This window comes from Orcinus orca, chromosome 12 (assembly GCF_937001465.1).
Source record: "Orcinus orca chromosome 12, mOrcOrc1.1, whole genome shotgun sequence".
In the NCBI taxonomy this organism is placed as follows: Eukaryota; Metazoa; Chordata; class Mammalia; order Artiodactyla; family Delphinidae; genus Orcinus; species Orcinus orca.
The window spans coordinates 87986830-88011970 of record NC_064570.1 but is presented as its reverse complement, the minus strand read 5'-3'; the positions used below and the strand labels follow the sequence as shown (position 1 = coordinate 88011970).

At 36.4% G+C, this 25141-nt stretch overlaps 1 protein-coding gene across 9 annotated transcripts in view; it reads left to right on the top strand.

The window, feature by feature from the left end:
• PHF3 (PHD finger protein 3) overlaps positions 1-25141 on the top strand; it is a 103543-nt gene that overhangs the window by 53417 nt on the left and 24985 nt on the right. For 6 of the 9 annotated variants that reach the window (XM_004282509.4, XM_033410629.2, XM_033410631.2 and 3 more), the window contains 6 exons: positions 7615-9364; positions 14990-15299; positions 17858-18041; positions 20910-21057; positions 21140-21296; positions 22527-22643. In XM_004282509.4, coding sequence (XP_004282557.1) covers positions 7615-9364; positions 14990-15299; positions 17858-18041; positions 20910-21057; positions 21140-21296; positions 22527-22643 — 2666 coding nt within the window. Of the gene's footprint in view, positions 1-3958; positions 4114-7614; positions 9365-14989; positions 15300-17857; positions 18042-20909; positions 21058-21139; positions 21297-22526; positions 22644-25141 lie in introns of those variants that run through there. The other 3 variants (XM_033410634.2, XM_033410632.2, XM_049695236.1) reach the window with 2 other exon arrangements.

Below are 25141 nucleotides of genomic sequence, written 5' to 3'. Positions count from 1 at the left end.
CCGCTTTCATCTGGTTTTGTTAATTTTTTGGTATTTACTTCCATGTCTCTAAGTAACATATGTATCTTGCTACTGCTTGATTATTCTGATGTATGTATTCATTGATTTCCCATTCTGGATGGTGAAGTTAGCATTCTTTCCTCCTCTTGTTCCCCCATCACACAAAAGAACACTTTCTCATCTTTCTGATATATAATTTTGTAAGATCAGTAGTAATTACTTACGTTATTGTGACTCAATATGCTGTTAGTGGTGACCCATTTAGTGAACTATAGTCGCTTTTCCTATACAACTTTTTGTCTTTCTGATTTAATAATTGATTTTGTTGTTCATTTGCTTATAGTTTTATGCATTCGCACATACAGTTTTCAGTGTACGTATCAGTAATTCCACCCCAACTACTCTGCCGGTTGCCTGAATCTTTCTTAAAGATATTTGTGCATGTCAGGTGTTCTGTCATTTTCATCTTATTGAGGAAGTGTCTCTGGGGCCCTTCTGATCTGCTTCCGTGTGCACTGTTGTGTTAGTTCTGTATAAGTCAGATGCATGGCTGTTGTCCAGAGAGCTCTTTACTATTCTTCCGAAGATTGTGTTCTGTATTGCAGTTTCTGTTTACTTTTCTTTGAAGTAGCTCCTTCGTTTGGTGACATACCTCTTCTAGTACTTTTATGAGAAAAAGGAATATGGATATATATTTTTGAAACCTTGTATGTTTGCAAATGTATTTAGTATGGTCTCACATTGGAATTATGGTCTGATTGAACATGGAATTCAAGGTTGGAAGTTGTTTTTCCTCAGAAATTTGAAAGTGATGCTCCATTTTCAGTTCTGGGAATATCTCTTGAATTATTTCATTGATTATTTTCCCCTTTATTTTGTCAACTCTTGCTTCCTGGAACTCCTGTTATTCAAGTATTAGATAGCAGGGACTGGCACTTCCATTTTCTTCATCTTTCCACCTCTGTGTTCTTCCTCTACTTGTTGAAATTTTCTCATGTTTATCCTTCAACTTTTTCATCAAATTCTGAATGTTCTTTTTTTGTTCTGGGAATAGTCCTTTTTGTAGCATTTTGGTCTTGTTTCATGCATGCAGTATCTTATGTTGTCTTTCATAAGATACTTACAGTGTTTTAAAGGTTTCTTAGTCTTTTTTTTCTTTTTTTGGTTCTATCTTTCATGTTCAGAGACTTTGCTAAATGTCTGATCATTGATAGCTTGCTCAGTGTTTAACGTTTTGTCAACTATGAGCATCACTGTATGGTAATCTGGCTGTATTACTCTTTGGAGGAATTCCTGTTGTTAGACTTTAGGCTTGTTAGATTGTTAGCATATCATGGGAGCCCTTGAGGGAAGCTGATGGGGGCATCTCATCTTTCAGTATATACAAATACACATAATCTGACAGATTTCAGTGTACTTTACTGCTGCTCTTATCTATGCTGGATGTTCCTTAGTCTAGAAACTCTGTTTTTACACTCCCCAAAGAGTAAACCTCCAGTCTTCGATTAGAACCAACCTGGGAAGGGCAGTTGCCCAACGGATGGAGTAGCGGAGAGGGAGCTTGGGGTCTGACTGCTTTTTAAACAGCTTTCGACTCATCCTGATTTTAACTGCCTGCCTTCCTCCCTACTTTAGAATTATCTGGGATCACCAGTTCCTAAGCCTGTTGAGGTGTTAATGGTATTGGTTCGGCCAGCAGTGCCAGATGACTGTTTATCTTTTTTTGGATGTCCTGCATCAGTTACTTCTTGATCATCTTTTGTTTGGCTTCCAAAATTGTCAGTGTTTTCTCTTCTCCTGCCCTTTCTTTCCTTTATTTTACTTTTTAAATTAAAAAAAATTTAATGTCTTTATTGGAGTATAATTGCTTTACAATGGTGTGTTAATTTCTGCTGTATAACAAAGTGAATCAGCTATGCATATACATATGTCCTCATATGTCCTCCCTTTTGTGTCTCCTTCCCACCTCCCTATCCCACCCCTCCAGGTGGTCACAAAGAACCGAGCTGATCTCCCTGTGCTATGTGGCGGCTTCCCACTAGCTATCTATGTTGCATTTGGTAGTGTGTATAAGTTCATGCCACTCTCTCAGTTCCTCGCAGCTTACCCTTCCCCCTCCCCATGTCCTCAAGTACGTTCTCTACGTCTGCATTTTTATTCCTGTCCTGAATCTAGGTTCTTCATTTTTTTCTTTTTTTTTTTAGATTCCATATATATGTGTTAGCATACAGTATTGTTTTTCTCTTTCTGACTCACTTCACTCTATATGACAAATTCTAGATCCATCCACCTCACTACAACTAACCCAATTTCGTTTCTTTTTATGGCTGAGTAATATTCCAGCTTCTTTATCTATTCACCTGTCGATGAACACTTAGGTTGCTTCCATGTCCTGGCTATTGTAAATAATGCTGCAGTGAACATTGTGGTACGTGGCTCTTTTTGAATTATGGTTTTCTCAGGGTATATGCTTAGTAGTGGGATTGCTGGGTCATATGGTAGTTCTATTTTTAGTTTTTTAAGGAACCTCCATACTGTTCTCCATAGTGGCTGTACCAATTTACATTCCCACCAACAGTGCAAGAGGGTTCCCTTTTTTCCAAACCCTCTTCAGCATTTATTGTAGATGTTTTGATGATGGCCATTCTGACTGGTGTGAGGTGATACCTCACTGTAGTTTTGATTTGCATTCCTGTAGTGATTAGTGATGTTGAGCATCCTTTCATGTGTCTGTTGGCAATCTGTATGTCTTCTTTGAAGAAATGTCTGTTTAGGTCTTCTGCCCATTTTTGGATTGGGTTGTTTGTTTATTTGATATTGAGCTGCATGAGCTGCTTGTGAATTTTGGAGATTAATCCTTTGTCAGTTGCTTCATTTGCTAATATTTTCTCCTATTCTGAGGGTTGTCTTTTGATCTCGTTTATGGTTTCCTTTGCTGTGCAAAAGCTTTTAAGTTTCATTAGGTTCCATTTGTTTATTTTTGTTTTTATTTCCATTTCTCTAGGAGGTGGGTCAAAAAGGATCTTGCTGTTATTTATGTCACAGAGTGTTCTGCCTACATTTTGCTCTAAGAGTTTGATAGTGTCTGGCCTTTACATTTAGGTCTTTAATCCACTTTGAGTTTATTTTTGTGTATGGTGTTAGGGAGTGTTCTAATTTCATTCTTTTATATGTAGCTGTTCAGTTTTCCCAGCACCACTTATTGAAGAGGCTGTCTTTTCTCTGTTGTATATTCTTGCTTCCTTTATCAAAGATAAGGTGACCATATGTGCATGGGTTTATCTCTGGGTTTTCCATCCTGTTCCATTGATCTGTATTTCTGTTTTTGTGCCAGTACCATTCTGTCTTGATTACTGTGCCTTTTTAGTATAGTCTGAAGTCAGGGAGCCTGATTCCTCCAGCTCTGTTTTTCTTTTTCAAGATTGCTTTGGCTATTTGGGGTCTTTTGTGTTTCCATACAAACTGAAATTTTTTGTTCTAGTTCTGTGGAAAATGCCATTGGTAGTTTGATAGGAATTGCGTTGAATCTGTAGATTGCTTTGGGTAGTAGAGTCATTTTCACAATGTTGAATCTTCCAATCCAAGAACATGGTATATCTCTCTATCTGTATCTTTAATTTCTTTCATCAGTGCCTTATGGTTTTCGGCATACAGGTCTTTTGTCTCCTTAGGTAGGTTTATTCCTAGGTATTTTATTCCTTCTGTTGCAGTGGTAAATGGGAGTGTTTCCTTAACTTCTCTTTCAGATTTCTCATCTTTAGTGTATAGGAATGCAAGAGATTTCTGTGCATTCATTTTGTATCCTGATACTTTACGAAATTCATTGATTAGCTTTAGTAGTTTTCTGGTAGCATCTTTGGGATACTTTATGTATACTATCATGTCATCTGCAAACAGTGACAGTTTTACATCTTATTTTTCAATTTGGATTCCTTTAATTTCTTTTTCTTCTCTCATTGGTGTGGCTAAAGCTTCCAAAACTATGTTGAACGATAGTGGTGAGAGTGGGCAACCTTGTCTTGTTCCTGATCTTAGCGGAAATGGTTTCAGTTTTTCACCATTGAGAACGACGTTGGCTGTGGGTTTGTCATATATGGCCTTTATTATGTTGAGGTAAGTTCCCTCTATGCCTACCTACTGGAGGGTGTTAATCATAAATGGGTTTTGAATTTTGTTGAACGCTCTTTCTGCATCTATTGAGATGATCATATCGTTTTTATTCTTCAGTTTGTTAATATGGTGTTTCACATTGATTGATTTAGGTATATTGAAGAATCCTTGCATTCCTGGGATAAACCCCACTTGATCCTGGTGTCTGATCCTCTTAATGTGCCCATTTCCTCTTCATTTGTTTGGTCTGGTTGGTTTTTACCTTGCTCCTTCGTCTGCAGTGGGTTTCTCTGTCTTCTCATTTTGCTTAACTTACTGTGTTTGGGGTCTTGTTTTCACTGGCTGCAGGTTTGTCGTTCCCGTTGTTTTTGGTGTCTGTCCCCAGTGGCTAAGGTTGGTTCAGTGGGTTTTCTAGGCTTCCTGGTGGAGGGTACTCTTGCCTGTGTTCTGGTGGATGAGGCTAGATCTTGTCTTTCTGTTGGGCAGGACTGCGTCTGGTGGTGTGTTTTGGGGTGTCTGTGAACTTCATATGATTTTAGGCAGCCTCTCTGCTAATGGGTGGGGTTGTGTTCCTGTCTTGCTAGTTGTTTGGCGTAGGGTGTCCAGCACTGTAGCTTGCTGGTTGTTGAGTGGAGCTGGGTTTTAGCGTTGAGATGGAGATCTCTGGGAGAGCTTTCCCTGTTTGATATTACATGGAGTCGGGAGGTCTCTGGTGGACCAGTGTTCTGAACTTGGCTGTCCCACCTTAGAGGCACAGGCCTGACACCTGGCCGGAGCACCGAGATCCTGTCAGCCACACGGCAAAAAAATGAACGGCAGTTACACTGAAAGGTGCCTTATTAATAGCAAGAATGGAAGCCGGAAAACAGTTGATTGTTATTTGTCACGTGCTGAGGGGAAATAACTGTCACAGTAGAAACTAATGTCCCCCAAACTTTCAGATAAGTGGTTTATTACCGAGGATATTAAAGCACAGGAGCCAACAGCCAGATGAAGAGATTCATAGGGTGAGGTCAAGAACAAAGAAACTTCAGTCCAGCAAGCACTGTGGCGCGTGGAGGCGTTCTACTTCACCATTCAGAAGCTCTCTGAAACCCCTCCTTTTGGATTTTAATGGTGCCTTCATTACACAGGCATGGTTCGTTAAATTCTTAGGGCATTGGTCCTTTCTTTCCTTTTAGGTTCATAGCTTTTGCATAGCTCTAATGTGCGGTTTTGAGAAGTGGATTATTAGCTCAGATGCATATATTTACTTCATCATCTTTTCCTCAGTTTTTTAAAAAATCGGTTATTTGGTATATATTTGTGACTTTGAGAAACAAAAAGAGTAGAATGAACATTATAGACAAATAATAGTAACGTTTGGCCTATTCCGCCCGGCTTCAAACTAAGGCAGTTTATAGTTAGAGGAGAAAGAGTTACTTTATCCTTTGTCAGTTAATCAATTACTATTGGAAAACAATTTTTTATCTGAATACCTTCACAGTTGAATGTGCTGTTCATTTATCAACCACTTACGTAATGGGTGTTAAAAGTTCTTCATTTATTTTATTTCAGGGCATATAAGTATAGTAGAGCTATAAATTATTACAGGCTGTCTTCAGAGCTTTAAAAATTATCTAAATATTAATAACAAACCATTAAAATTTTAGTTATTTTAAAATGTTATATATCTGAGCATGAGTGGTTCATAATCCACTAAGTAAGTTTTTTTTTTTTTTCGGTATGCGGGCCTCTCACTGTTGTGGCCTCTCCCGTTGCGGAGCACAGGCTCCAGACACGCAGGCTCGGTGGCCGTGGCTCACGGGCCCAGCCGCTCCGCGGCATAAACCTGCGTCCCCTTCATTGGCAGGCGGACGAACTCTCAACCACTGCGCCACCAGGGAAGAGCCCCCTTTTTTAAAAAAAAAAAAAATTTATTTTTTATTTTTGGCTGCATTGGGTCTTCATTGCTGCATGTGGGCTTTCTCTAGTTGTGGCGAGCAGGGGCTACTCTTCATTGCGGTGTGAGGGCTTCTCATCACAGTGTCTTGTTGCAGAACACGGGCTCTATTAGTGCAGGCTTCAGTAGTTGCAGCACGTGGGCTCAGTAGTTGTGGCTTGTGGGCTCTAGAGTGCAGGCTCAGTAGTTGTGGCGCACGGGCTTAGTTGCTCCGCGGCATGTGGGATCTTCCTGGACCAGGGCTCGAACCTGTGTCCCCTGCATTGGCAGGCAGATTCTTAACCCCTGCACCACCAGGGAAGCCCCCACTAAGTAAGTTTTTGAAGTTGTTGGGTACTTACCTGATGACCAAATATTGTGCCAAGTCCTGGGGAATTAGAAAGGGTCTCCAAGATAGGATGACCGTATAATTTATTGTCCAGATGGGGACACTTTTGAGTGTCATGACTACAAGCATCAACTAGGACTGTTAGAGACAAATGAGGAGGACCTGTGACACCTTCTGTAAGAGTTTCACAGGTTCAGTGATATGTGACAAATTAGGAAAATGTTCTAAATGCTGGTGCATAGTAGCGTTTTGCATTCAAAAGGAAGGAGATTTTTTAAAAATTTGTGATGTTCAGTTTTCATACAGAGTTGATTCAGAGGTATTGGATATGCATAGGCTTGGATATAGCTTCTTATTTTGTATTTCAGTTTTTGGGTTGTTTTTTTACTTAGTGAATTATTATTTTTTTTTTCTTAGTGAATTATTTAGCTTTCTTTCCAATTTCTTTTCACTTTGTGTTTCTTTTTCCCTTGGAGGATGTATCCAGATAAGGAAAGGAGGAAAGTCTCAGTTAGTGGATTCTTTGTTAGGAGCATTGTTACAAGTGGGAAGCTTTATTAAATTATTTTCATACTTTCCGCATTTTCCCTTATGATACATTTTCTTGGTTTAAATCTCTTTAATTATAATTTCTCTTTTTGTTGATCTGTGTCTAGTACTCTAGTGTATATTTCATTTCTTAAAATATTCAAACTATTCAAGGAATAGCTTGAATGCTAAAATGGGTATAAGGGAAGCACATTCATAAAGACGTTAGAGTTCTTTTGAGGCTGTGCTTTGAAACTCACATAGATCCTGTTTGTGATAGGTGGTTTAGTTCAGATTTTATTGGCACCTGAATTTGTTTGGTTTTATATACTTAAAGGTATTTAATGTTTACACCTGTATGACAGCCTTGCTTTAAGATGGGTAGTAATATCAAGGAACCTCATTGATTTTACCCCCGGCTTACTTGCATAGAAAAGAAGCTTGATGAAAATATTTTTTATTGTAAAGTATAACATCAGTCTGAATTTTATACAGGTTATTTTCTGCCCCAGAATTATAGAACTTTGATAAGTATATAAAAAATGTAACCATCATCATGAATAGATGTCAGTACATTTTCTTTGAAATGGGAAAATAAATTTTATAGCTCAGAATAAAGAAGTGATGTATTCTAAATTGCGTTGAAATAAAAACACATGGCAAAATAACTAAGTTTTTTTTTATTTATTTTTTTCCCTTGTGATAGAACAAATAAGAAGTTTGCGACAAAGCACTATTGCCAAGCGTTCAAATGCAGCACCTTTAAATAGCACAAAAAAGGCATCAGGGAAGACTGTGTCCGCCCCTAAAGCAGGGGTGAAACAACAAGAAAGGTGTCAGATGAAAGAAGAAATTGGTACGTCACCGAAACCCGAGCACCAGAAAGAGAGCAGGAGGGGCCGCCGACACAGTGGACAGATCGAAGCAGCCGTTGCATCTTGTCTGGAAATGAAGGGTGAAGCTGGGTTGGATTCTGAGCAGAAGTGTAATAATCAGGGAGAAGAAAATGTGCCATCTCATGAGTTAAACTGTCCACTCCTTTCAGAGACTTGTGTTAGTATTGAAGAAAAAAATGAAACTCTGATGGAGTGTAAAGCCAAGACTGTTAGCCCATTGTTTAAGTTTTCAGGTAAAGAAGAACATGAACGGAACGATTCCATTTCAGGTAAAGTGGATGGGACTGTTGTTGAAGAAATGAAGGTAGAAGGAGAAGTTGAACAAGAATCAAAGGAGACAATGAAATTACCCCACGAAGATGACAGTGTCAATGAGGAACCCGCATCTTCCGTTGCTTTCTCTGGCAATGCTGCTTGTACAAACCCAAATGAGAAAGAAAAGAACCTTGTCAGTTTGTCTGGTTCTGTGGATGAAGTGAATGAATGTAGTTTGGAATCGAAAGATAGCGTGGAAGTTGCTGATAAAGCTGAGAACTCCCTTCAGAGAAGTGAAATGGAAATGGCTTACTGTAAAGACACAGAGTCTGACGATAAGCAGTTGGAGGGCACCAGATTTAATAAATCAAACTTAGAGGTGGTTAATACTAGTGCTTTTGAACCAGAAAGTAGTATTTTAGAAAATGCTATTTGTGATGCACCTGACCAAAATTCAAAGCAGTTGAATATTGTTGAAAGTATTAAAATGGAGTCTCATGAAACAGCAAACCTTCAAGATGACAGAGACAGCCAGTCAAATAGTGTTTCTTGCTTAGAGTCAAAAAACATAAAACCCAAACATACAAAACCTGTAATTCATTCTAAGCAAACCATAACCACAGATACTCGGAAAAAAGTTGTTGGGGCAAAGCATGAATTAATGCATAACGTAACTAAAGTTAATGTCAAAAGTGTGAAGCGAAATGCTGATGAATCAGAATCTAAGCAAAATTTTCATAGGCCAGTCAAAGTGAGAAAGAAACAAGTTGATAAGGATTCAAAGATTCAGAGTTGCAATTCTGGGGTTAAATCTGTGAAAAATCAGGCTCATTCTGTATTCAGAAAGATATCACAAGATCAAAATTTAGTACAGATTTCCAAACCCTTAACTCATTCTTTGAGTGAAAAGCCTCACGGTCACCCTGGTTGCTCAAAAGAACCTCATCATCCTGCACAAACTGGACATTTGTTGCATTCCAGCCAGAAACAGTGCCATAAGCCCCAGCAGCCGGCTCCAGCAGTGAGAACCAATAGTCATGTGAAGGAAGAGCTTGAGCACACAGGTGGTGTAGAACATTTTAAGGAAGAGGATAAATTGAAATTTAAAAAACCTGAGAAGAACCTACAACCCCGTCAAAGAAGAAGCAGCAAAAGTTTTTCTTTGGATGAGCCACCGTTGTTCATTCCAGATAATATAGCTACTGTAAAACGGGAAGGCTCAGATCATAGCTCTTCATTTGAAAGCAAATATATCTGGACTCCCAGCAAGCAGTGTGGGTTTTGCAAAAAACCACATGGCAACAGGTGTGTGTGTGTGTGTGTGTGTATGTATATGTGATATGTACATTAAAGAGAAATTGCTTTTTTTTTAGGGTGGGATTAGTGTGAGAACTTTTTATAGGAAGAGATTATTTAACATACAAAGACTTTTGCACAAACAGAAACCCCTCATCAATCCCGGATATATGATAGTAAGATGGAGCCACTGAATTTGCAAATATGCCACCCTAGAAACTTTAAAACACATAGTCTGACCAAAAGCTGGTATATATGGAAATGTTTTATCATTGTGACCAGTTAGTGTAATTTAGTCATTGCATCTTAAAAAAAAAATCAGAAAATTGTTATAGTGCTTTGGGTCTGTAGGTTATATATTACTTTGTTTGGCTTGAGAAGAACTGGTAATAAATTGTGAAGGGCATAATGGAAATTCTACATATATGCTTTCAAATGAAGCACACTTACTATGACTTAATACCACTACTTCATAACTATCAAACTTGACCTTAGAATAAAATTTGATAGCTAAAACAACTGTTAAATGGCGCAAGGGAATTTTGTATGTAACATGGAATGGAGTGAAACATGTATTTTGTTTTTGAATGTTCTAGTGATTTAGGTTTCTTGTGAATTCTAATGTTTTAGGAAGTGATTTTATAGCACTGCCGTTGTCATTCTTTCCTTAGGATTCAGTATTCTATAGTTTTATGACACTGCCACCCTCCCCGCCCATGTATTTTTTATTTGCTAGCTTTTTGAGAAAAAGAGAACAAGAGGTGAAGTGGAGTTTCCAGCTACAAGATTATCCTGTTCAAGTTTTGAGATTGCTGTTGGAACTTCTATCAACATTGATATGATAAAAGAACATTGTAACTTGCACATTGTAATATTATCTTTACTCATGAAAGTAAATGTTAGAACGATTTCCCAGCACAATCAGATTACATGAAAATGAAAGTCCTTAGGGAGGGACAGTTTAGTGCAGTGCGGTGTAACACATTATTTTGGTATGGAGGGTGTGGTTGGGAGTTCTTGGGTCTATTCTGTAAAAAATAACTTTTATGTCAAGGGGTTTTTTCATTTGTGATTCAGCCCATGGCCTATTTTTAGTGTCAGTGGTTACTTTATAACAGCATATTCCAGTTTTTAAAACTTGTGACTTGTTTGAATATAGTGCTACATTTGCCCTCACTTTTGTGCTGTTTATTATGCTTTTTTGTTTAAAACACCTTATTCAAATATTCTCAAGTGGGCCTAAGAGAATTAAGGGCTGGATGGTCCTTGTAAGTGCTCTTTTAAGTTAGCCCTTTTTTCTTTGCCAGCATCTTCTAAAAACCATCATACTGACATGTTGTCAGAGTATGAAATAGGAGCCTTAAACTGAGTGAGTTTCTGAAATGAAACTTTGGCCTAGAGTTGGAAGACATATTATAATGTAACTTTTTTGGAGATAAATTTCTGTTATGATGGCGTGGTCCTCAGGAGTTTGCCCAGGCTTTTGAATGATGACTGTCACTTCCCCAATATCAGTTATTTTCTTAAAATGAAGATTGTTAAGTCCCATTGTTTTTTACCTAAGGCTGCCTTTTGGATCTAACCTACAAAACCTAGAGTTTCTTTGCCCCAGGCTGGAAAATGACATAGAATATTAGATGTGTAGGGATTTTGAGTTTACCCTATGTAATCGACATGAATAATATGTAATAATACTGGAAACTATCAATTTTGGAAGCAGCATTTCACATTCAATTTTGTGAATAAAGAAGCCTAAGTAATTGATTGTTTTTTTCTTTACATATTAACTAGCCTTCACTACTTCTTTGATGCACTCTGCTTGTATATATTGAGGTTACTCAAAAAATGCACGTGTCACGCAGCATGTAGTTTTCCTAGTTTAATCCATGTGTGAGAATATGAATTTATTAGGAAGGACATATGTGGAAATAACTTCATCCATATCTTTGATCTCATGCGCCAGCTACATTCATTGAAAGCTATTTGTTAATACGACATTTTTTTAGCACTTGTGACAAATTTACTTCTGTAAAGATGATTTTATAACTCTTCAGCATTTTACATGTGTTGCAACTGAGGTTAGCTTCCTGTATGTGCTTCCAGTTGGAAATTATATTTTTAAATACGGATTCATTCATGGCATGGCCAAATGTAATATTCGACCATAAGCAACTTCTGTATGTATCCTAAAGACAGTAGGCATTGACTGCCTCACAGTTTACAGTTCATGCTGTTGTTTTGGCTTCCATTTATTTTCCTGATTCAGCCTTGTAGCTAAGGTATATTCATTACTTTAAAAGCCATACTATTTAATACTTTTTAAAAAAACTTATCTTTGAACGTCTTTTAAACATAAGCCAGTTGGTGTTTTGGAAGGAAGAAGTCTTAGTCTTTTCATAATACCTACCTTGTAGTTTCTAGTATTTCCCTGCCTCTCCAGATGACATTTGTATCTTCAGTTTGTATTACACTTTCTTGCCCAGTTGTAGAAGATTAGTTCATTGGATGAAATTTAGAAACAAAAAATTATCCTTAGCGTAATGGAGTCATAGCTTTATACTCAAACAAGAAACCTTTTTCTGAGAAGGAAATTTTCTCTTAGAGAAAGTGATTCTGGTTTTTCTCAGGAGTTTAAGAGTTTGATAGAAAAGTACTTTTCTCTGCAGACTAGACTGTTAGTGACAAAAACAATGATTTAATGTTTCTGTGGAATAAAATCATTTTACCCTAGAAAAGAGTGAGTACATATACATTCACAGTAATACAGTCTTAGTTGTTACTTAAAGGAACCACTTATCAGAACTTAATGGCTCATCTTGTAACAGCTCCATTAGTGAATTTGTGACATGACTTTTTAAGAACAGGAATTCTCAATGTTGCTTTTGTAGTTTACTTTGAAGAAACTTGAAAATTTTCTAAGAATATATTTTGGTTTTTGCCAAGAAGATTAGAATTAAGATTACATTTTAAATTAGGTTTAAATTATAGTAGGATTTAAAATTTTGTGAATGAATGTATAACAGTAGGAGAACAAAACATAAATATTTCTGAACTTTTCCATTTAACTGATTTCATGCTGACTTGGTCCAGTTAATTCAGAGTTAATCTTTTACCACACATTAATTTTTTTTAGTGAAATATTTAACACCTGGGTTATAATCTTATCTTTGAGTGATTTTGCCTTTTGGTAATCAGAACTTCAAGGACAGAGCAGAAAATGGGAGGGTAATTATGTTAGCTATTTGATCCATACTCCCTCTCCCTTTTTAAGCCATGAGAAGTAATATGAAAAGGGAAGACAGTGTATCTTCTCTTTTTGTGATAGGCCACTTAATAAAGTTCATAGTACTGGTAATATTTCCTTTTCTGAAATTTTCCAGTTTCACTTTCAAGTGAATCAATTACATTTTCCCCTAGGACATGTAACTATTTTTATCAATGTCATTTTTTGTTTTGATTTCTCAGAATTTTAACTGCATTATTTTTTATATAAAATCTTATTAAGATACATCTGGATGACACTGTAGTTTTGAGGTTTGTTTTTCAGAGCTTCTCAAGTTTGAGGAGACATTTCCATAAATAAACTGGGGGCATGGTGATATAATGAATACGTTCCACATCATAAAATGACTCTATGCTGGTTGAATAAAGATTTGAAGTTTCCTAATGGGTTTGTTAGATTTGGATTTGGGGCAAAAGCATAGCCATGGTCATAGTATGTGTCCTATTGAAACTATTCCAGGCTTGCTTTGAAGAAATTATTAATATAGCTGAGATGGGAAATCACATTAGCTTTCCTTCAATAATTCAAAAAAATTCAGCCTAGATAGTTGCTTTCAAGAAATAGGAGTTCTTACAACTTTGCAATCTGAAATAGAAGAACTTTTAAGTATCTGTATTTTTCAAACGTCGTATTTTTCTGTTGGCTGTATGATCTGTATCACTGAAACATGCATGGACCCATCTAAAGTCTCCCAAACTTAGAGAAATCATTTCTGTCTTGCAGACAAATACCACATTGTTGGAAAGTTTTCTCACTAGGGCTATGAATCCAAAATATTCTGTATTTTTATTTATTTTTACTTAAGGCATGAGGTGTTTTTTTTTTTAATGAATTTGTTTTAAGTTTTAAAATGAACCATTGAGGAAATGACTTATCTGAAAAAGGTAGCACAGGCATCGCCAGTTAGGGTAAAGAATGGTGAATTGTAGACATGAAGAAGTCAAGTTTCCTTGGTGCACGGCAGTGGTTGATGCACAGTGGAAAGGCACATGAGAGAGGAAGAAGAATAGAGTGGTCTGCAATTGAGGGGGTGGGGTATTTGGCGTGACTTTTTCAAGATATCCTGTAAGGTTTGAAACTCAGCGTTCTGATTCTTACAGTTTCTACATTAAAACAGGACCACTGGTATATTTAGAGAGGGTTGGCCGTATCACCCAGTATATTAATTACCTTTAACATCTTCCTGTTGGATAGGTTTTTAAAAGGACTTTGGTCACTGTTGCTGGTGCCACTGTTCTTATCGAAATCAGCACAAAGTCTTTAGATCATTAAAGAATATACTTAAATTCTCCTAAATCTTTCAAACATACCATGAATTACTAACCTGAGGAAGAAAAAAGGAAAATGTTAAACATGATTAAGTGAGCTTTGTCATTTTCTTAATAATGGGTTGAAAAGTATGTGAAAAAGGTAATTTCACCCTCAAATTGCTGTTTATATATCTGTTTTGCTATTTTATTCTAAAATAATTCCAGATATTCTTTCTAAGTTAAACAAACTCTTTAGAGTCATAAATCTGTCCTTGGACTTTTTCATTGGTTAGTGAAATTATTTCTTAGATAAAATGCAGTAAAGGGAAAATATAAGGAGATCGTTTGGAAATTTAAAAAAAAATTCACCCTGAATAGTAATATCTTCATGTTGATATAATTTGGTCATTATTTGGCAAAACAAGTTTATTATCTAAAGTACAAGGTCAAGTAGTAAGGAAGCCCATCCTCAGAAGTACATAAAAGATCCTTCAGCTAAATCATTGTGACACTATGAACCAGAATATTTTGAGCTCAAAGAATAGTTATATATGTATAGTTAAGGTGGTTAATAAGGAACAATTTGTGAGGCTCCACTTTGTTAGTTTTGAGTTGCATTTTTGTTGCATCTGGGTTTTCTCTTATTTAAAATGATTAGTTGGATAAGTGACTCCAGTTTTATGTATGATTTCAAGTCTATGTGGTAAATGTAGTTGTAACTTGGATGGGTTGTCTGTGATCAGATTATCACAGTTTATCACCCTTCTCAGTGGAGAAATACTGTTATTCTATACATTGTTATTCTATACGGTATGCTGACAAAGGTCAGTTGCCCTATATTTTTATCCTTATGCGTCCCGCTCCCCGCCCCCCCCCCCAGTATTCTCTCACTCATATTAGAGGGGAAATGTTTGACTTCTTAAAAGTTCCGTTTTCATAGAATGTTCTTTGAAAACTCTCCATGTTGAACTGATAGAATGGGTAAAGACAGAAAACATGCAAAATACTGGAAAAATATTAAAAATTCAGTTTAGGCTCACTCAGCATTGGTTTTTAAGAAAATGTATCGAATCAAAGTGTTCTTTTTTTTTTTCTCTCCAGGTTTATGGTTGGCTGTGGGAGATGTGATGACTGGTTTCATGGTGATTGTGTTGGGTTAAGTCTTTCTCAAGCACAGCAAATGGGAGAGGAAGACAAAGAATATGTGTGTGTGAAATGTTGTGCCGAAGAAGATAAAAAGACTGAAATAGTAGATCCAGATATTTTGGGAAACCAGGCTAAAGTTGAAGTCCATAGTGAAGATAAAGCAATGGAATATGAAAAGCTTGGGTTATCAAAGCACACTACAACAAATGACAAAACCAAATATATAGATGATACAGTGAAGCACAAGGTCAAAATTTTGAAACGGGTGAGCCTCTCATTAATGCATTATTTTTATTTAAGAACTTCGGGCTGACTTGCGAATTTGAAATTTCTCTTTAGATTTCACTGTTGTGTACATTTTCACATTTATTTTTCAGTAAAAATGGGTTTTTACTTAAAATGTTTTGTCAGGCTTGGTGAAACCAGGTAGTGACATCCTCAAAATACGCAGATCTTATTTCTTACAGTCTTTTGTGCTATTTCTAGTCTCTAGTTTGGTACTTGCATTTTCTGTGGTAGAATGTGTGTGAGATTTTGTGGTGGTAGGTATAAATTGTGCTTGCTGAGAAGTTTTTCTATAAAGCTTTTCAGTCCGTAAATATCTATGAATCCATAAAACCACATTTGGCATTATTATTTTCAAGTGAAAGAGTTCTCTGTAAGGAAAAGTAATCTTAGTTCTTTTGATTTTTGTTCCAGTATTTGCTTGGAACCCGTATCTCATAATGTTTCTCTTAAAATGTGGCCTTTTAAAAAGTTGTCAGTTTTCCCTCATCTTACATTTTCAACTACCTTGTTAAAGTATTTTCTAAATAGAAATTTCAAGATATTAGTCGATTACAGGAGAAATGTACAAAGGACACAGCACTTTATCTGATTAAATTTTATTTTCATTGTCTACTTTTTTATTTCCTGTGATTTTTCTAATCATTGATTTGTTATTCTTGTAGGTAGTGCTAGGGAGGAAACACTGAAACAAATATATGTGGATGGTCAAGTATAATATTCCAAAACACAACGAACATAAATTAGGAACCTTGGAAATATTTTAATTCGACCATTCAGATTGAAGAACATAAGCATGTTTTTTCTAAAGCCATTTCCATTATTTACAAACTCAGTTCTTGGGACACTCCTTATGTGATAAATCTGGATTAAGTTCCAGTTTGCCAGATCCTTGTGCCATCCAACGTTTCCTGTCTGCCAAGACTTGCTGAGAATCAGATTAGTCCTTCTGATATTTACTATTACTTTTTCTGTTGATTTGATTAGCACCAAAGTAATTGATAATATAGAACTGAGAGCGCCATTGAAAACAGTTTATAGCAAGCCTTTGGAAAGGTTCTGTTAACTTCTGATCATCATTTCTTGGGTACAGTTTCTTGGCCATTCAGAAATACAGCTCATTGTTTAGTCATTCAGTTGAGTTATCTCCATCTTGTCTAAAAAGACATTATAAAACATTAACATGGTGAATGTTTTGAGAAACCCCTCTATCCAGTCTCTGTATCAGAAAAGGAACTGAGGTTAGTCTGATATTGTAAATAAATACATGAGCCAAGTGATTACTGCTTTTCTTTTCTTTTCTTTTTGATACTGAACTGTTAAATCTTATTTGACTACTCTGATTTTAGTTGATGGAATCTGCTTTTTAAATATCACTTCTTATCCCTAGATTTTATGTTGAACCATTTATTGAGTTCCTATTGTGTGCCAAGCATGGTACCAGATTTGAGTATGTATGACTGATTGAAAAATGTTCCTGCTCTCAAGTAAGTCTAGTTGGAGAGGTAGAAAATAAACAAGTAAATTAAAAAATCATAGGATTCCCAGTCTAGAGAAAATCGATTTTTTGTATATACTCTATCTTCTTAAAAACTATGATTATATTTCTATACACAAGTATTCTTCTCACTGGTATGATGTGATTTTTTGTTTTTATAAATTTATTTATTTATTTTTTGACTGAGTTGGGTCTTCGTTGCTGTGCACGGGCTTTTCTCTAGTTTGGGCGAGCGGGGGCTACTCTTCATTGCGGTGCATGGGCTTCTCATTGCGGTGGCTTCTCGTTGTGGGGCACAGGCTCTAGGCTCACGGGCTTCAGTAGTTGTGGCGCACGGGCTTAGTTGCTCCGCGGCATGTGGGATCTTCCCAGACCAGAGCTCAAACCCGTGTCCCCTGCATATTGGCAGGCGGATTTTTAACCACTTCCCCACCAGTGAAGACTGGTATGATGTGATTAATTAACTCCCAAGGGTCTCACAATTCTGGTTTCATTTGTAGTTCTTTGTGGGTTATAATTAGGACAAAAATAGTAGATGTCCTGATGGTTTGTTCTACCTTATAGGAGTTAAAATTGCCAATAGGTACACTGAGAATTTGATACATTTATAGGTAAATGTGACTTCATTTGTTCTAGAAAGTAGTAAAAAATACAGATAATTGATTTCTCCACAATCCCCCCCTCTTTTTTTCATATCTGCAGCCGACGAAGAGGACCCTTAATATCTTATACCTAATTTTCTTTCTAATGCCATTATTTCTCAGTGTTTTTTAGTTCCCCATTACAGACTGTTATGTGTTCTGCAGAAAATAGGTGCTTAACAAATGGATTTTGGATGAAACGGTGAAGGTCCTTTTTGCAGTTAATTGAGTTTTATATATCTTCAAAAAACAGTTATTGGGCTAAAGAGTGGAATATGTTTGATATCTTAATAGCTTTTCATACTAATTTTTTCAATCCACATGCTCAGGAGGCTTGCTTTGTATTTAAAGATAGTTTAGTAGTTTTCATTCTAATTAATTAAATACTATTTTTCCTAGGAGTCTGGTGAAGGCAAAAACTCATCAGACTGTAGGGATAGTGAAATAAAAAAATGGCAGCTAGCTCCTCTTCGAAAGATGGGACAACCAGTTTTACCTCGGAGATCCTCAGAAGAAAAAAGTGAAAAAATAACAAAAGAGTCTACAGCTGTTACTTGCACAGGAGAAAAAGCTTCAAAACCAGGTAGTAAGAATAATAGAAATTACTATATACTAATGTATTTATATTTTACTTCATATACTTTCAGTTAGTATATTTAGGGAAATTTAAAAACTTTTACATTTTAAAGGCAAGAAAAACAGTTTAGGTGATTGACCCTACTTGAAATAAGAATTATTGGTCCAAATTCTGAGAAAGTACTAATGAACTTAGTAAGATAACGCCCCTGCCCTCATGGCACTTAAATACCAATGGGAAATGACAGATAACAGGTAGACAGATAAAATGGTGTGCTATTTTTAGAGAATTTAGGCACTATAAAGAAAAAGTTGAGTAATGGGATAGAGAGTCAAGGTCAAGGAGAGTGGGAGGGAGTTTGTTTCAGAGAGAGTGGAGGTGGTAATGTGCTGTGGGATCTAAAGGGATGCAGAGTTGTTTGGGAGGAAGGAATCCATAGAGGGCACAGCCAAGCTGAAGGCTTTGAGGTGGAGATAGCCTCTGCATTTGAGGAGCAAGAAAATCCCTGTGGAATGATTAGAATGTAATACATGAGGGATAGAATGGTGGTGGAAGGTGAGTTTAGACAAAATTATGTGGGAACTTTGAGGCCATGACAGGAGTTTACTTTTTTTTGTTCTCAATATAATGGGGAACCTTTAGAGGAATTTGTACAAGAGAGTGATGGCTCACTGTGGTTTTCTGTGGAGCCTGGACTGTAGGAGGATAGGAGAGAAGGAGAGTAGACTGGTTAGGAGTCTTTAGCCGTATCCTAGGAAAGAAAGAGTGGTAGCTTGGAACAGAGGTACAGTGAGGGAGGTGGTCAGATTCATATATATTTTATAGTAGACTTGGCAGAACTTGTTGTTGGATTAGGTGTAGGTAGGTGAAGGAAAGAAGAGTCTTCACCTAGAAGACTAGGTGATTAGTCTTCTTTCTAATCACCTAGGAGGTGATTAGATCAGTGTTGGTGCTGTTTGCAGAGATGAGAAAGAGATTGGGGAGGAAAATTGAAAAATATGTTATGGGTATTTTAACTTTGAGATGGGTATTAGAGATCCAAGTGGAGATATTTTGAGTAAATTTTTGGCAGATGAGTCTGGACTTTGGGCAATGGTATATAAATTTGGGATCTGTCGGTGCATAGGTGTTATTTTAAATCAAGCACTTAGATATAAAGAGCTACAGAGAGAGTTTGATAATGAAGGGGCAGAAGCAGAGGCCTTGGGGTGCGTCAGCAATTAGAACTTGGGATCCAGCAAAGGAGACTAGGAGATGGCCTTTGAGGTAAGAGAACTAAGAGACCATGGTGGCCTGGAAGTCAGGTGAAGTTCCAAGAAGGAGGTGATGATCAATTGTGTCAGATGCTGTCTAGACAGTCGTTTTGGTGGAGCAGTGGGGACAAAAGCCAGTTACAGTGGCGTGTGGAAGGATGGAGGGTGAGGAACTGGAGATAGTGATTATGAATAACTCTTGGAAGGAATTTTGCTGTTAAAGGGAACAGAAATGGTGTAGTGGCTAGAGGTGGATATGAGGTCAGGATTTCTCTTTAAAGAGATATTATAGCATGTTTGTAAGACTAATGGGAATGATCCAGTAGCGAGAGAATTTGATGATGTGGGCGACAGAGAGAGGCGATAGTTGAGGTTCAAAATCCATGAAGAGATCAGAGAGGAATAGGATTCTCCTGGAGGGGTTGGTCATAGGAAAGGACGGCTGATGCATTGTAACAGTGGGGAAAGCTGCATGTGGAAGGAGCGGGGATACATGAGGTATGTTAGTAGGTTTGGTGATGGGAAAATAGCTGACACTGCTTTGCTTCCTCAGTGAAATATGAAGTGAGAAAATCAAATGAGGTCCAAGTTGGAGGTATCATTGGTTTGAGAAGAAAGGAGAAAAAGCATAAAATACATTTTTGGAAAGTGGGAGAGCAAATTTACTAGGACAGTTTAATAGGATTAGGGTGGCAGATTGAGCTCTCTACTTGAGATTTGTGGTTGTAAATTTAAAGTGAGATCGGTCAGCACCAGTGCTTACTTTCTCCAGTTACCTTCAGCTGTTTGTTGGCTATTTGGGTGAAGGATAAAAGTTAGCTTTCACCAGGTTGTGGTTTTTGCCAATGCTGATGTTTAAAGGAGAGAGAATTAAGATGTTCAGGCTGCAACGGAATGGCAGGTGTTGGGCTACCTGGCCAAAGTTGGTTGTGTGGGAAAGTGAGGACATGAATGGTAAAAAAATGATCGATTTAAGAATTGTTGGAATGAGGAGTTTGTAGGACACTGAGATTCTGAAGATGTGCTTAAATTAGTAATGATGGAATGAAAAATCATTGGAAAAGCTTAACATTCACATTAACACAATTGTTTTAAAACCAGAGGAGATTCATCAATTTTGTGGTATTAGTAAGGACATTACATTATCTGCACACCTAATAAGTTCAGATCAATTTTTCTAAATAATTTTTTACAGGTATATATATTTCATATATATATATGAAAAGTAGCTCTAAAAACCATCATCTAATATGGGAAAGGGGTATATACATTTTATAGCATTAGGGCCACTTTTTACTCACTTAATTTCTAATTAAAATTCATTTAGAACTTTTTTTTCTTATTGAGGTATAATTGACATATAACATTAGTTTCAGTTGTACAGTGTAATGATTTGATATATGTATATATTGCACAGTGACCCACTACAATAAGTTTAGTTATCATCTGTCATCATACATAGATTAGAATTTCAATGTCAGGAATATTTCAGTGTGAAATATGGAGTCTGATCTTATGATTTTAAAATAGTGATTTTTAATCAGTCCACTTACATTGTGCATTAAAAAGGAAAGTATCTTTTTAAAAGCAATTTAGTGAGTTTTGATATTTATTAAATTAGGTGCTCATGAGAAGCAAGAGACAAAGAAGAAGAAAACCGAAAAGGGCCCCCCTGGTGCACATCCTCCGGCGGCTCTTGCCTCCAAGCCTTCCACAGACCAGATCCGACAGAGCGTCCGGCATTCTCTCAAAGATATTCTTATGAAAAGGTAACACGCGTTGCTATTGTAGAAGATTGAATAATATACGCTTCATGTATTTGGAAAATAATTGAATTATTCTAATTTTAAGACTTACAGACTCAAATTTGAAGGTACCAGAGGAAAAGGCAGCAAAAGTTGCCACAAAAATTGAAAAAGAGCTTTTCTCTTTTTTTCGGGACACAGATGCTAAATATAAGAACAAATATAGAAGTTTGATGTTCAATCTGAAAGATCCTAAAAACAATGTAAGTATGTTTTGTTCATGTCTGGATCTTTATGCTTCCAACTTTCCTAATACATAGAGATTTATGATTTTCATACAATAGATCTATAATTTATTTCTTGAAGTGAGACCTAGTCTTTTGCTACTGAACTGAGTTATGAATTCTGAACAGTGGTGACTAGTGTTATGCAATGTCTGTTAAAATATAAAATACTAAATCTATCTTAACCCGATTGATGTGAATTTTCTTTCCTTTATGTCCCTTGTTTAATCCAGTTTATTAAAAAATTCATTCATATGTATTCTTCAAAAACACTGTTAAACCAAAATTTGTAACACTATGTATTTAATACTTCTGATGTAAATTTGAAAATAGAGTTACACTGCTTAAGAAAATAATTTACATTTTGATAAAAAAGAAAGCTGTTTTAAAATATTGTTATTAATTTAAATATGACTAGTTCTAAGAATCTTAGCAGTGGAGTAAACTTTAATTGAATCCTTAATCTTTTCCTGGGACTTAGAGGAAATCTGAAAGCTGTGGGTGTAGATGCAAACTCCTTACACATTTGTTTAAGTTTTACAACGTTTTCACACGAGTGATATCAGTTTGTCAGTTTGTGTAATGGTATTTGCCGTAGTGTGTGATATGAGGTATTTTCTTGAAGTATGCTAACAGCTACATAAGAAAAATCTACATTGTACAATCTGCCATCATGGTGCAGGGGATCAGATACTTTTTGAATTACGTAATCTGAAAGCTTTTCTTCAAGTAAATATTTACTTCCTTCAGGTTTTTTCTTAACAGTTGGTTCTTAGCTCTGGAGTCCCCTGTAAGCCTGTTAGGATTTAAACATATGAAATCTTAAAAATATGAAAGACATCACATTCAGTAAAGTTCTTTTATGCAGTATCTTTCATATAGTCATGGGTTGGCTATTGTGACGGTGTCTGTCCCTGGGAAGACTTAATACAACTTTGCAAAGATGTTGTAATGACTTCACCATACATGCTTCTCCATCGTGTCTTGGCTTTTATACAAAATGTGTATTTAGCTACCTTAGATGGTAAGTTTCTAGAACACAAGGCTGTCATTTATTCTCTTTGCAGGAGGTAATACGTGAATCATTAAACATTTGTAAATTAGGTTTCAAAATTTCATCTTCATTTATTACAAGTTTCTATACAGCAGCTCCTCGTTCTTTTAAAAATGTTTTTCTCTCCTTTCCTTCCCATTTTTAAATACCTCCAGATATTATTTAAGAAAGTGCTAAAAGGAGAAGTAACCCCTGATCACCTTATAAGAATGAGTCCAGAAGAACTAGCTTCTAAAGAGTTAGCTGCTTGGAGACGAAGAGAAAATAGACATGTAAGATTATCTGTAAATATGTGTTTGTCTCTATCAAAATATCTACAAATATGTGTTTGTCTATATCAAAACATATTTTTTAGCCATAGAGAAAAACGCTATACACAGATGTAGTAATTCACCTCAGAGTGCACAGCAACAGACTTTTTGTTCTGTGTTTTTTTGTTACTGATCCTCCATTAGCCTATTCTTAAATTTTTTGTTGTTGATTTTTCCTGATCTCTTCTGCTTTTTTCTCATTTCCTCCAGTTATCAACTTACATAATTACCTTATATTTTGTAAATCAGAAGGATGGGAAAATAAGTGTATCTTTTCTTACATTTGCACGTTTCAAAAGCATAGTTTGAAGGTTTTATGAATATTGGTAATTTGTGGAGCCAGGTTAAGTCAGAATGAAAATTTTATAAGTTTATAGTCCTTTAATATTCATTTTCAAATGCCAAAAGATTTCAAGAACAAGGGTTTTTTTCGTTAACAATTTATTGATAAAATGTGACCCTGAAGTATCACGTATGAATGTTTATATACACAGAAATACCTTGTGTATAGTTAAGTAGTGCTGTCCCAGACCTAACTGATGTGTTATATAACGTATGTAGTACGCGCACTGTATTGCATTTTTTTTAACATCTTTATTGGAGTATAATTGCTTTACAATGGTGTGTTAGTTTCTGCTGTATAACAAAGTGAATCAGCTATACATACACATATGTCCCCATATGTCCTCCCTCTTGCGTCTCCCTCCCACCCTCCCTATCCCACCCATCTAGGTGGTCACAGAGCACCGAGCGATCTCCTTGTGTGATGTGGCTGCTTCCCACTAGCTATCTGTTTTACATTTGCTAGTGTATATATGTCCGTGAAACTCTCTCACTTCGTCCCAGCTTCCCCTTCCCCTACCCTGTGTCCTCAAGTCCATTCTCTACATCTGCATTCCATTCCTGTCGTGCCCCTAGGTTCTTCAGAACCATTCTTTTTTTTTTTTAGATTCCATATATATGTGTTAGCGTATGGTATTTATGTTTTTCTCTTTCTGACTTACTTCACTCTGTATGACAGACTCTAGGTCCATCCACCTCACTACAAATAACTCTATTTCATTTCTTTTATTGGCTGAGTAATATTTCATTGTATATATGTGCCACATCTTCTTTATCCATTCATCTGTCTTTGGACACTTAGGTTGCTTCCATGTTCTGGCTATTGTAAATAGAGCTGCAGTGAACATTGTGGTATGTTACTCTTTTTAAATTACGGTTTTCTCAGGGTATATGCCCAGTAGTGGTCGTATGGTATTTCTATTTTTAGTTTTTTAAGGAACCTCCATACTGTTCTCCATAGTGGCTGTATCAATTTACATTCCCACCAGGAGTGCAAGAGGGTTCCCTTTTCCCCATACCCTCTCCAGCATTTATCATTTGTAGATTTTTTGATGATGGCCATTCTGACAGGTGTGGAGTGATACCTCATTGTAGTTTTGATTTGCATTTCTCTAATGATTAGTGATGTTGAGCATTCTTTCATGTGCTTGTTGGCGTTCTGTATATCTTCTTTGGAGAAATGTCAGTTTAGGTCTTTGGTCCATTTTTGGATTGGGTTGTTTGTTTTTTTGATATTGACCTACATGAGCTGTTTGTATATTTTGGAGATTAATTCTTTGTCAGTTGCTTCGTTTGTAAATATTTTCTCCCATTATGAGGGTTGTCTTTGCATCTTGTTTATGGTTTCCTTTGCTGTGCAAAAGCTTTATGTTTCATTACATCCCATTTGTTTATTTTTGTTTTTATTTCCATTTCTCTAGGAGGTGGGTCACAAAGGATTTTGCTGTGATGTATGTCAGAGTGTTCTGCCTGTTTTCCTCTAAGAGTTTGATAGTTTCTGGCCTTACATTTAGGTCTTTAATCCATTTTGAGTTTATTTTTGTGTACGGTGTTAGGAAGTGTTCTAATTTTACTCTTTAACATATAGCTGTCTGGTTTTCCCAGCACCACTTATTGAAGAGGCTGTCTTTTCTCTGTTGTATATTCTTGCCTCCTTTATCAAAGATAAGGTGACCATATGTGCGTGGGTTTATCTCTGGGCTTTCTATACTGTTCCATTGATCTATATTTCTGTTTTAGTGCCAGTACCATTTTGTCTTGATTACTTTGTAGTATAGTCTGAAGTCAGGGAGCCTGATTCCTCCAGCTCGATTTTCCTTTTTCAAGATTGCTTTGGCTATTCGGGGTCTTTTGTGTTTCCATACAAATTGTGAAATTTTTGTTTTTAGTTCTGTGAAAAATGCCATTGGTAGTTTGATAGGGATTGCATTGAAACTGTAGATTGTTTTGGTAGTATAGTCATTTTCACAGTGTTGATTCTTCCAATCCAAGAATATGGTATATCTCTCCATCTGTTTGTATCATCTTTAATTTCTTTCATCAGTGTCTTATAGTTTTCTGCATACAGGTCTTTTGTCTCCTTAGGGTGGTTTGTTCCTAGGTGTTATTCCTTTTGT